This window comes from Solea solea, chromosome 1, assembly GCF_958295425.1.
Source record: "Solea solea chromosome 1, fSolSol10.1, whole genome shotgun sequence".
Lineage (NCBI taxonomy): Eukaryota > Metazoa > Chordata > Actinopteri > Pleuronectiformes > Soleidae > Solea > Solea solea.
In genome coordinates this window covers 8,448,232-8,461,137 of record NC_081134.1, presented here as the reverse complement: position 1 = coordinate 8,461,137, position 12,906 = coordinate 8,448,232, and the positions used below count along the sequence as shown (strand labels likewise).

General features: G+C 38.9%; 1 protein-coding gene across 1 annotated transcript; it reads right to left on the bottom strand.

The window, feature by feature from the left end:
* Positions 1-229: 229 nt before the first annotated feature.
* On the bottom strand, positions 230-11,041 carry mtf2 (metal response element binding transcription factor 2). The gene is made up of 15 exons (XM_058641645.1): positions 10,805-11,041; positions 9,063-9,261; positions 8,647-8,728; positions 7,641-7,754; positions 6,668-6,768; positions 6,276-6,451; positions 6,089-6,184; positions 5,805-5,873; positions 5,450-5,573; positions 5,140-5,207; positions 4,853-5,023; positions 4,430-4,535; positions 4,165-4,223; positions 3,721-3,828; positions 230-2,536 (listed from the first exon to the last, which is right to left on the bottom strand). The coding sequence occupies exons 1-15, from the start codon at positions 10,807-10,809 to the stop codon at positions 2,161-2,163; spliced, it is 1,854 nt and encodes a 617-aa protein (XP_058497628.1). The 5' UTR covers positions 10,810-11,041; the 3' UTR covers positions 230-2,160.
* Positions 11,042-12,906: the final 1,865 nt, after the last annotated feature.

Sequence of the window (12,906 nt, the reverse complement as noted above, 5' to 3'; positions counted from 1 at the left end):
ATGAAATATTCAGAAATCAGCAAGTATATATATACATATATATATATTTGTCTTTTCTTTCTGTATTGTTGCTTCATAACTCCAACATTACCTATTATGTCTTACCTCTGATATGCATACTTGACTCTCTTCAGTTATGTTCATTAAATAAATGTTTGTCTGAATCTGAGGAGGCTCAAGGGTTAAACATCTGCTACAGACTACAAATAAAGCACACAGTAATCCACAAAACATTTAAAAATATCTGCTTTTATTTATCCTTTAACAAAACAGGCTTGAAAACAACATATCAGACTGTATAACGAGGATGTGTAAAAATGAAATAGGAATCTCAAGAGAGAAAAAAAACATAGGTTCTTTGGCTGCAGAAGCCTGCTGGAGGTCAGTGTCAGCAAGATGTGGGCTGAGACACTGACTGAACAGAGGAGAGAAGCTTTAAATGTGCCGAAAACATTCATACAGTAAGGAGGTATCAATGTCAAACAGGTCTGTCCATTTTAACCAAAACATCTCCAAAGGAAGAGAGCAGTTCTAACTGATTATTCACCTTGTACAGCAGTTATCCAGTGATTATTTTCTGAATCAGTTTAAACAAGCAAGTGTAGCAGTAAAAATGTACTACAGCTTATTTATACATGATGGCCCCAATGAAATGTAAAAAACTGAGGGCCCAATATAAAAATACTGACCAAAAACACAGTAAACAACACTTCAAAACCTCCTGTCAAATGCTGGCCTATGCATTACAGTTATGTTTTTGGGCACATCCTGAGTGCGAGGACTACAAGGTTTACAAGGTTAATATTAGTGTAAAAGCAAAAATCCAAGTGCATTAGTTTTTGTTGCACTTCTCACATCATGGCAAAATAGAAATGCCTGAAACAAATTATCAAATTAGTAATGCTGAAGTTCCCATCAAGCTGTAAGAAACAATACATGTCTGCAGGACTAACTTGCATAGGCAGCACAAAACAAAAACACAACAACTGAACAACTGAACCAAGCACTGGGTAAGATTAAGAACTAAAAGTAAAAACCAAATAGGTCCATAGAAATTTCAAAGTTATGTAATTTTGTTGATTTTTAAATCCAAATTCTACAAAGGATATGCTTATTTAGAAAAATTGAAATCAATTATTTATTTATTTATTTTCATAATGCACAGTTTATCACTTATTCCTGTTGAAATGAATTCTCACATTTAACAGTTGGGAGTTTGCAACCTACATGGTAAATGCTGCCTTGTTGGCTTAAAAAAAAAGATAATATCCTATAAGATATAATTTGATATGTGCAATCAATAATAAAAAAGAAGAGGAAAATCAGATAACTCGGCCTCCTTGAACAGAAAAGGCATATGAGAACTTAGTTAGAAAAGATAATAATAAATGTTAAATGTCTATATAAAATAAAACATTTGCAGCAGCACATCTCTTGTTCTGAGTTCCTCTTAATCTGCTCACAAATGGGCACTCTTTCCAAACAGAAATTAAGGATACATGCCCAAAGCAACAAGAGGTACTTGTAACTGGGATTACAAAAGCAGGGGACACTGATGTTTTAATTACCAAATTGGTTAAGAAAAGTAATTGTTCAACCAAACCATTAATCCTCAGTGCGTGTTTGCAGTTTATCAAAGTAATATGTTAGAACAAAACTGCCCCTCTTTCTCTCATCCTCAGGATTCCCAGTTAAGATGTCTGACCCACAACTTTTGTTCGTTTTGTAGTTTCATACTTAATGGTCCTGGAAATAAAAAGCATATCAATGGATCATAAACCAAGCACAATAATGGTTCACTGAAAGTCTAAAGGTGCAATCCAATTATCAGTTTTTTGCCCCTGAATAAATGGGGTTTCTGTAAACACCCAAAGCAGATAATGAAAGTAAGAGGTTAACACAAATATGATGTGGCAACAATTACTTGCCTTTGACCAGTAATTAGAATAATTGTCTGAATGTGCTTTAATCACCTTGGACTGCCCAGAACCACTCGGCTTTTCAGTAAGCTTAACAAGCATAACTTGCTCTTGTCTAAACTAAACAAAAGCATCAATCAATTAATGCTCAAAATACAGGCTGTGTAAGCCTCCTCACTACAGCCATACACCTCTTATAGGTGCTGGTTAAACGTTGAATGTGATGACGACGGTGAGAAGCCTATGAGGCAGTGACTCCTTCCCACTCCACCAGGTATTGAACCTTGCCATCGAGGGTGATCCGTCTCGCCAGGACTTTGTACTTTTCACCACATGCCAGTCGCCCCGCTGCACCAAAATAGCTGCTGATGGAGCTCTTGAGGTGGGAGAGCTGGCTGTTGGGGTCCATGCCATGAACAATGTCTGTTGAGTTAAGCCCTGGGAGGGAGCTTGGCATCTCTGCTGCTGAGTGAGTTGGGACTGCATGACTGGGCGGAGGGATCTCCGGGTTAGGGGGCTGCAGGACTCGTCTTGGCCGTCCCCGTTTCCTTTTTAAGGGTGGGGGGGAAGCAGGCATGATGCAGGCAGTCATGTGCATCTTGCTGGAGCTACAGAGGCTGGAGAGGGTTTAATAGAAAAAAGGAGGATGTTAAATTTTGATTTTACTCTGAAATATAAACAGTATAGGAAGTCAATCACATGCAGTGCCACTAAAATGCATGGAAGGGGCCAAAGACTCTTGAGGGTCACTCTCCTGTTGCATCTGTCTTTACTAGGCAACCAAAACCTGGAAGCTCCTGCAATGATCGTAGCTAAACTAAGTTAAATAATAAAAACAAAGACAATGGATCATCAGCACCACATTTCCCTCACAGCAGCTTTGATGCTCCATGCACGTGTGGGGAAAAACAAACTTCCCGAGTCTGTGCATCCTCTCCTTCATCAGTTGGTTCAGGTGCTTTGTCTGGTTAATGGGGGTTCAAATTTTATTTCAGAGTGAACAAAGACTAGCTTAACTGACTATCAAAAGACACATTGAAAGTCACTCACTGCTTTTCAAAAGGTTGGAATATTTTCATCACGATATTGCAAAATACCATAGTATTCGCAATCACATATTGCGATATACTCACACAACAGCTACAGTGAGAGTGAGCACTTGGCACCATCTAGTGAAATTAAACATCAATTGTTTTTTTTATGCTAATCCACAATAGGTTTATTTGTAAAATCAGTGAAAAAAAAGTATATGTTAAAATATATACAGATATTTCAATGCATTAAATTTCTGCAGTGAGTGAATTTGAAACCTGAGAGAGCTAACTGATTTGTCCAGTTGGGCTGGTGTGGTGACTGGTCACTCACTAACACGTTAGATACAACACTTTAATATTCCTGTGTATTGGAAAAGTAGCACACATTGTTTATGGAATTAATCCCCAATGGTACCATGCCACAATTTACATAACAGACAAAGCAAATCCTTGATGGTCAGTAAGGAGTTCTTGGTTAATCTGACCCGGAACATTATGTTCAATACAAGGCTAATATTCTTCTTATACCCTGAGGGGAATACATGTCTATACCAATAGCTTTTCATATCGGAGTAAAAACAACAAATGAGAAACTCAAGAAGAAAAGATCAGCAGATTGATTATGTCATTATGAATTGTCCTCTGGGGATTATTAATGCCTGTAGCAAATATCATGGCAATCCATCAAACAGCCGTTGAGATGGAAAAAAAAACGACGAATCAGCAGCAGTGGCATCAAAAGCGTCAAAGTGAGAGAAAATACTTACCTGGACTGTCTTGAAATGCTGGTTGAGGTAGTTTCTGAGGTGCTCAGGGCTCCTATGGATTCCACGTCGGAAGTTCTTGAAGACAGCGCAGACCGGTCACTCCTGGTGCTGTAGGAATAGTTAGAGAAGAGAAGAAGTGAGAAATAATAGAGAAAAAATACAAACTGCTGCTGAGACACAGTATTACACATAGTGCTGAAACAGTTAAATTAATCAGCAGCCATATTGAAAATGTATTTGGCATTTGACTGCAATATAAATTAAATCTCTTTTTTTTAGTGTTGATGGGTCAAAAGAAGCAATTTGAAGTAAAAAAAACACACAATCTATAGACAAATCAATATGAAACTATTTGTGTGAACACTTACTGTAGTTATTCAGTGGATTCACTACAACCCTTATGTTTGACTAGCACTACATTTTGCATCACATTGGCTTACTTACTTTACAGAAGTGAAGTGATCCACAGTATGAGGCTCTAGTTTAAGAGGCTTTCTTGTTTGCTGTTGAAGCAAAGTAAAAATTGTTATTATTTCCCAGTAAGCTTATTACTAATCTACCAGTTTCTCAACATGTCCATTAGACAGATTGGCGTTTCCTCAACAATGGCTGTGTGAGTACAGAATATTGCAAAATACCCAGCCCTTTTAACAGAGATGTACACACCCAGCTGACACCCATTATATACAATGCACACACATACACACACCTGGGGAAAGAGTTCATTGGAGTGTTGTGGTTTAGCTCGTCTCTCCAAGGAACATGCTCCTTGCTTCCTCTTCCTCTTCTTCTTATCTGTGCCATTGGTTAAAGTCCTGCCAGTTCAAGAACAACAGCATCAGTATTTAACAGTTTCACAGGTAATGACAGCTGTAAGGCAAGTTAGGCAACTACATGTCAAGAAACTATTTACAATGTTCAGGACCAAAAGTAATTTTCTATTGCAGGTTGTACCACTTTGCTTTCCATGTTTGTAGTATAACTCAAAATCTACTGGACCAAATCCCTTTGAACCTTTGTTGAGGGGCTTCCCAAAGGGAGAACCCATTCAAATTTGGATTGATTGATTGATTAAGGAGGTGGATAAATGACCTCCTTGCTTTCATTAACACTGCAAGATGGGGGATCTTACCTAATGCCAGACAGAAGCTTTGTGGACTTGCATCCTTTAATGGTAATTTCATGTGAAGCTCTCTCCATCATTCTGCCATGTGACTCATTAGAGTTGGGGGGAGCAGGAGGGAAACGGATCCTCAGTCCAAATAAGTGCTTCTTTTTCTTTACCTCCTTCCCTGACATGAACCTGGCAAAGACATTAAAGAGAGAGAATGTAATGATGCCTATGACCACACAAGAGAAAATAAGTCTAACACTATCGTAAAGATTGTATATGATTAAATGGTGAAGGGAATAACTCACATGCTGCTGTTGCTGTTTAATGCCTCAAGCACATTTTCAAATCGCTCTGATTTTGGAGTTCTGGAGAGCTGTGGACACACGGGATGAGAGGTTACCATATAGGAAAGTCAACATAATAAAATTAAATCAACATCATATAGACTCATTTGGCAGCCAGCGTGTTTAATAAAGAAATAATAATTTCAATGAACTTGAAATGTGATGGTTAATTAAACTCCTACATAGAAGGCACATGTTCTAGTCCCATATTGTGTACGACATTCGAAACAGATTTTTTACTTTTTTTATAGCAATTAACTTCTCTTCTTACCTCCCCGAGCTGCAGCACCTCCCAGTTGTCATTGATGTAAGCCATGAGGTCCATCTCAGAGTCAAAGTACTTCTTCTTGTGAATCACGCTCAAATTGTAAAGACTCAAGTGTGTCACATCCTCCCTGAAACATTTAGTAAAAGCAAGGGTTTCTTGAATTAGTCTGGCTAAAAAAGTCAAAGTATAAAGAAAATGTCTTTGACTAGTTTTGAAATATTGCATTTAATGTAAGATGGGGCATTGTATGTAGACAGAGACAATTATAGACAGTAGAGTAGTTGAATGTGTGTAGAAACAATGTATTGTTTTTAAAAAGAATCTTAATCTTTGGCAAAGGTTGTTAGGATTCACATACCATGTGAGAGGCAGTCGGCTGAGGTACTCTGGTCCACCATTGCAAACAGAACAAATGAACAGATAAAACCTGCAGGTAAAAAAACCAAAACAGATTATTAGCTGGTATTATCTATTTTCTTAGTGAAAAGAAAACTACAACCGTGTTGTATGTTCTATTTTATTTATTTATTTATATATATGTGTGTGTGTGTGTGTGTGTGTAAAAATACATTTTAACATTGCCCCAAACCAAACAAATGGAAACATTTGTTATAATTTTAGAATAGTGGTGGGTGTTTGTACCTATCTCCATAGAGCAAGGACATCTGTAAGCATTGGAGACAGGCCTCATGAAACCACTGCTGACACCGGTTACACTGCAACATCTTCAGGTACCAGCTAAATGAAAGTGACAAGAGAGTGGTTAACCGTATTGCTGCATGTGACATTACGTTCTTGCATATTTCAGCATATCTCATGTGGTACTCACTCTCCTGGGCCTCCACAGTAGCAATAACATTGCTGGATATTTGTTTTGTGGTCCTGGTCCCAAGCCAGTTCCTCCAGAGTGTAAGGAAGGGACAAGTGCAGATCTGCGCGGTGCTGTTGCTGCTCTGGCTGCAGAAAGCTCTTTGCAGATGCCCCCCTCCTGTGTGCACTCCTCCTCTGTACACCACACAGACAAAAGACATGTTTACATGAAACTATGCACACACATAGAGGTTAATTAATTTACTGACAGATTATTTTGTATTACTTATTTAGTCTCTTTAACTATTTTTGCTTACTTAAGGCAGAGCAAATCATGACAAAAAATGTTTGTCGGGTAAATAGACACTCAACTTGTGTTTTATTTAAACACAAGTAAAGCAGAAGCTGTACCTTAGGTATAGAGGTGAGCTCGCACTCTGAGCAGAGCCACTTATCATCCGAGTCGATGACAGAGGAATCAATGATGGGGGAGTGGCACAGCTGATGGTAACCTTAAAAAAAACAACATTTGTAATGCAGCTGCCAACAACTATGGACTATCTATAGCTAAAACAGTAGTGTGTAACTTTAAAATATAAAGAAATGTCAGTTACATTCAAACCATTGTCAAATTAGTTCACATTGTGCTGATTAGGTCTATCAGCTCCACGTGACTTTCTCTGTGTTTGTCAGCCATTTGTCAAGACACAGGGACACAACAGCAACATTAGTAAAGTGGGACGACTGCAAACAGGGTGGAATATGACTGAAAACACTAAAAGGTTCCCATTAAAAGTTTCAGAAGTGAAGTATGCTGCTCAAACAAAAAACTGTCCATTAGTTTGATGGAATAAACATTTCTTGCCTTCACCACCTGCGCAGCGCACTGTATATACACAAAAACAACCTCAGTCAAATCTGATAGTATGGCTTGCTGGAGCCTATTTCCATTTTCAAATATAAAAATACAAACAATGCCATTTTGGCACTAAACTGCACTGTTCAAATCCATATTAGACATACAGTATATAACCAGCAGCATATATAGTATACCAGGCAACATATTCCTTTGCGTGTTCATAAAAAGTGAAGATGATGGATAGCTGTTATGCCCCAGGTAGTGCTAGGCAGTATACAGATTTTTTTTTAATGATATAAGTTTTCTGTATACCGCAAGACAAAAAAGGGACATGGCGCAGCAAAACTTGGGTGCTTGTTTTACATGCTTGAATTGCAAAGTGTAAGTGTTCCCCAGTGTAGGAGGGAAGGTTTATCAGAAAGTTGGTTTACTGCAGGTATGGGATAATGTCTACTCTGGCTGTGTCACACTGCAGCTTTAAGGTTTTCAGTGTAAGGTATAAGCCTCAGACACAACAAACAATACCTTGTCCACATTTATCACAAATGACGATCTCATTGGGTTCCTCCGAAGTTTCATCTTGACATATGGAGCACACAATGTCGTCGTCATCATCATCATCCTCATCATCCTCATCCCCTGAAACAGACAGAAGACGTCAGACAAAGAATGTTTCTTTATGACCTAGCTACTTGTCAGGCTAGTGAGCACCTCCATTTGTATTTCAGCTATATAGCCTGTATAGAGTCGAAAACACTGTTTACAACAAAGTCTGTTAGTTTGAGAAATAGGAACACTAAAGAGACAGATTTTTTTATTTTTACTTTTGATGCTGTGAGGCATACCTGACCCTTCAGAGAATAACCAACCTGATGTTGTGTTTCAGTCTTATCTGGATGTAATGAAACACAAGTAGTGCTGTAACACTGCAGTAAAGTGAGAACTTCACATACGGTCAGCCGATAAAAAGACCTTGGTATAAGACATTGTGATCATGCAGATGTGATAAAGCATGTGGATCCACTCATGTTAGAATTTGATTGTTTTTAATTTTACTATAAATAAAATTTGAGTTTTGTATTTTAACTTGATGAGCTGAGCCCAGCCTCTCAACCTACACGTGTTTCAATGCCGTTATACTGATGCCAAACACAGTTGACAGTTAACAGTTAGCAACAAGACTGAGGAGATAAGTAAAGTCGAAGAAGGCAGGCAGGGGTGTGTTGTGCTGGATACAGCACAACACAGTTCTAGGAATCCAAGAAAATCCGGAATTTAAAAAAGCAAACCGAAACAGACAGTAAAACACCACATTTACCTTTAGATTTCTAACAAGTCAAGTCCTATTTATATAGCCCAACATCACAAACACAGTTTGTCTTGAAAGGCTTTACAGTCTGTCCAGCAAGTGACACCCTCTATCCTTAGACCCTCACATCAAATGAGGAAAAATTCCACAAAAACCCTTGTACAAGTTATCGATATTTCACCAACAACTTAAAATGTAAACTTTGAAGTAAAGGGAACCTACCAGTCTGAATGTCCTGCCAAAGAACCCATGACTTTGAGCGATCCTCAAAAACAACAAAGCATCGCTGCTTGTCCTCATCTATCTGAAAAGGACATGAAAAAATACTAAATGAGTTAAGCCACATTTTCCATAAAGCCCAGACACATTGCACACAAATCACATATCTACATAGCATAAATATAAATGTTACAGATACAAATACTTCAAGCTCCTTTCTTCATGATTTACAAGATAATTGTAGCAGGTATTCATTTGTGCAACACCAAAATGGCAATATTTCAGTGTGAAAACAAATCAATTTTGGAATTCTGATAACCTAGTTGTTTGTAACTCCAAAAATCATACAGACATGGTCACAGCAATGAATAGCAGAATATGTAATGCCAAATCAAAGGGGATTATTCCTTCACACTAACCTTTGTGATTGTCCCCAGGTAGAACAAGCCATCTGACCATCGGGCCAAGACATCCTGTCCCTCTCTAAACCTGCCAGACATCTCGTCTTCTCCATACTCCCCCCCCGAGAGGCTTGTGGAGGACAAGGACACAGCCTGCTGCTGCCGCTGAGGGTGGGTTCTGTGATGGACAGACAGGTGGTCCCCAACCCCTGAGTCTCTGGAAAACAGAAGGTGAAATGAAAAATAGGAACACACACATTTATATAACAAGTTAATTTTTTTTAGGTAATTAATTTCCTGCATAGTTGTCAGCAACTCACATTCTATGCATCAGTGTGCTTAACATTTCATTTGACAACCAGTAAATACAAATGCAAGTGTAAATGCAACAGTACATATATATTCATTCAGTCATTGTGGACCGCTTCATCTTCCACATGGGGGTCACAGGGCAACTGGAGCCTATCCTAGCTGACACGGGGCAAAAGGTGGGGTACACCCTGGACAAGTTGCCAGTCCACCAAACAATTTAGATCAACCTATCAAATCACAGTGATAGATTGTTGCAGAGGAGCTGAAACTTAGACCCATGACCCATTTTCTGCCAATAGATACAAACAATGCTGATTATTGTCATAATTAGTGTCAATTGGTCAAATACAGGGCTGCCAGGTGTGTGGTTTTACCATGGCATTTGGCTTCCTTTAAAGTGTTTGGTAGAAGAACATTTCGTCTACATGTTCAGTGACTTGTTTTGCATGACAAGGACCAAAGACAGTGAGAGATCCCAAGCCACACTCTTCAAATTGTGAAGAGTTCCTGTTCAAGTGTCTGGTCTGATGACTGGATCCTTGCTTTCAAGTTACTTAGACCAAAATCATACTCCAATATCCAAATTTGGTGAGTTATGCAAAAGGTAGCCTCAGTTTCCTGTTCTAAACTGAAAGTGTGGTCTTCTGCAACTATAGCCCATCTGATAATCTTCTTTATACAATAGTTTACTAGTTACCCTCTATCATGACAAAACCAATATGATTCATTCATTGTCCTGTCTTCTGGGGTCATTGTAGATGTAACAACACTTTAGGCAACATGCGTTATGCAACATGCGTTCTCATGAGTAGTGCATTACATTTTGACCAATAACTGCTCCTAATTGTACACAATAGAGTAAACCTACAAAATCATTGTGTCAGTAGAGTTCTGGTATTTGGGTTATTTTTTGGGTTTGTTTTATCAGACCAGGCAACACAGACCCTTATTTTAGTAGCCTCTAGTACTGAGACTGCAGGATAATGCAGTGCTGGGTCTTTCAATAACCTCCCCCCACGTCAAAAAACGCATGTAAAGTAAACGCATGGGTTTTTGTAATCAGAACCGATAACTTACTGAAAACAATATTCGAAATGCAATTCGACAACTGCAATTATTATTTTGATTAATTTATATATCTTTAGTTTTTAAACATGACTTTGAATTGTATTAGCGAGCTAATGTTAGATGTTGTTCGTTTTCCATTAAGTCCCTGTCCTTCAATTCGAAATTCCTTTTGTTCGACTGAACATGATCAAAAGCAGCCACCAGAGAGGATTAGAGGACAGTTGGAGATCGAGCTAAAGTGAAATAACGTTTAAACACGGTTAGCCGATAGGCCTCATCGGTAGCACGAACAATCCACATGCACAGTTGTAACCCTGAGCAGGACGCTGACCGTCGGACCCACACCCCCCAACAGGAGGAAAACATGATGACAACAATACCTCATTCGGTCACCTCCGCTAATACCAACGACTGGTGTGATAAAAAAGGGTCAATGAGAGTGGTCGTTATCGTCCGGCTGCTTCTGAGTTGAATTTATCTCAAGAATATATCGCGGGAACGTGCGGTGCTCGTGTCTCTCTCAGAAAATAACAAACGGTTCATTTTCTCCTAGCACGTTCGCCATTTTGGTTTCCCGCTGATGATCGGGTAGTGCATTGTGGGAAGCGCTGCGGCTGCGGCTGCTTGTTGCCGCTGCTCCTGCTGCGTTTGGTCTTTTTGTCAAACATTTGAAATTGTAGGCAGGGCATTTACATACACGCTAACAGCAGAATCACATATCCGCCCCGCAAAGACGAAGAATATGTAGGATAGATGTGTTTGGTTCACACATAGGGTTTTTTTTTTAAGTTGGTGTGGATAGTATTGATTTTAGGATCACGAGTTAAAGTCGTTTTTTGTTTGTGTGGATTGCACGTACACGCATTTACTCACAAAGCTCAAAAGCCCAGAGACGCTTTGTCTGAAACACGGAACATTTCAGCTACTTATTGGCCAATTGTGTTTATTTTGGCTGGAATGACCGAAAGTTGTGCTTGTCACTGGTGTCGGGGTTTTGACTACATCCACATTACCAGGCTGAAGTGACTTATATCCGAATTCTGTCCATTGGCGTTTAAATCTGAATTAAATCTGGTTCATGATAGATAACACAAAGGAAACACCAGATTAGATTGGACGGTTCACATTCATGACCGCAAGTGTTTTGCATCTGAACACGACTGACCTCTCAAACACCATGGGCGTGCACAAACATCTATTTTGCATGTGTCATCAACAACAAGTGTCATATTTGTGAGGCCACCACTCAATATCGAAGCCAAAGATTGGTAAATAAAATAAAATGTACCTGTATTTATCCCCCTGTGAGGAAACTTAGAAAATTAGAAGCTATCTCAGCGAATTTGTGGGCTTATGAATTGGTTTTGCCAAAGCTTCTCCAGTGCAGGTCAATGACATTAAACATTAGACAATAAGTGACATGGATTCCTCTCACTCATATCTCATACCGGGTAACATATTGTAAATATATCAGATCTAGGACCGCATACTGAAGTAACACAAAGCCAATCTTAAAATTGAAATTGACAATCATCAAAAAAAAAGAAGAAAAAAAAGATATGAGTCACAGCCTAGTAATCTAAATGTAGTCTTATATTTTGTTACTAGTCAATGTGACATGAGTGTGACAAATCATATCAGAATTCTATTCAGGGTGTATTCAAATTCAAAACAGAGTGTATAGGAACAAGTGTTGTTGTCATCGTCAGATAGAATCATTTTTAGACCTTCAAAACATTTCAGGCTATTTTAAAGACATAATTCCCCAACTGTGGAAAAAATATTCTTGTCTCATAAGAAGAAATAAACAGCCCACAGCATGACTCAGCTATTTATATTTTTAGAGTCTGTGCATAATTAAGCATGCAATATTTTTGGAATGTATCGGATTTCTATCAATATCTGATCCAGTGATTTTGACCAGTATCAGACGGATACCGATACTGAGTATCGCACCGGCTCACCCCTACTTATAATAATCCTAAAGACTTGCTTTTTAGAACTGCCATCTTGTGCTGCCATGTCACTACAGCAGCCTAAATGAACAAAATAGCCAAATCATGCATTTTGGATTTGTTTTAGGGGAAGCTTCGAACACAAACAAAGAAGAAGAATGTGAAGAAGAATGATGACTATGTGGAATGTTAAGGACACTGTAGTTACCTGACGTGCTTGGAAAACTGAGAAGTGAGTTGAGTCGTAATCTGGGTTCTTTACTTTATTTTCAGATGAAACATATATTTATAGAGCTGAAGTGAAGTTGTGTTTTATTGACTGCAGAGTTTTTTGAGTTGACCGGAAGTTAAGCTTGGCGCTGGGGTAACCATGCTTTTATTTTGAAAAGAAAAACCCAGGAGTGTGTTGTCCTCACGCTCGTCAGCTTGCACCGGTCACAGGTTTGGTTCAGAGCATAGTTCAGAGTCTAGCAGTGACGGTAACGTCGCTGCTTTCACTCCCGCGGTCTTCACACAAGCTGTCGCCG

Excerpts from the sequence above, each read along its gene's own strand:
- mtf2 (XM_058641645.1), bottom strand. Across the intron at positions 6,452-6,667 it reads AGCTCACCTCTATACCTAAG|AGGAGGAGTGCACACAGGAG; the intron begins GTACAGCTTCTG and ends TGTGGTGTACAG. Across the intron at positions 5,574-5,804 it reads AGCCGACTGCCTCTCACATG|GGAGGATGTGACACACTTGA; the intron begins GTATGTGAATCC and ends TAAATGTTTCAG.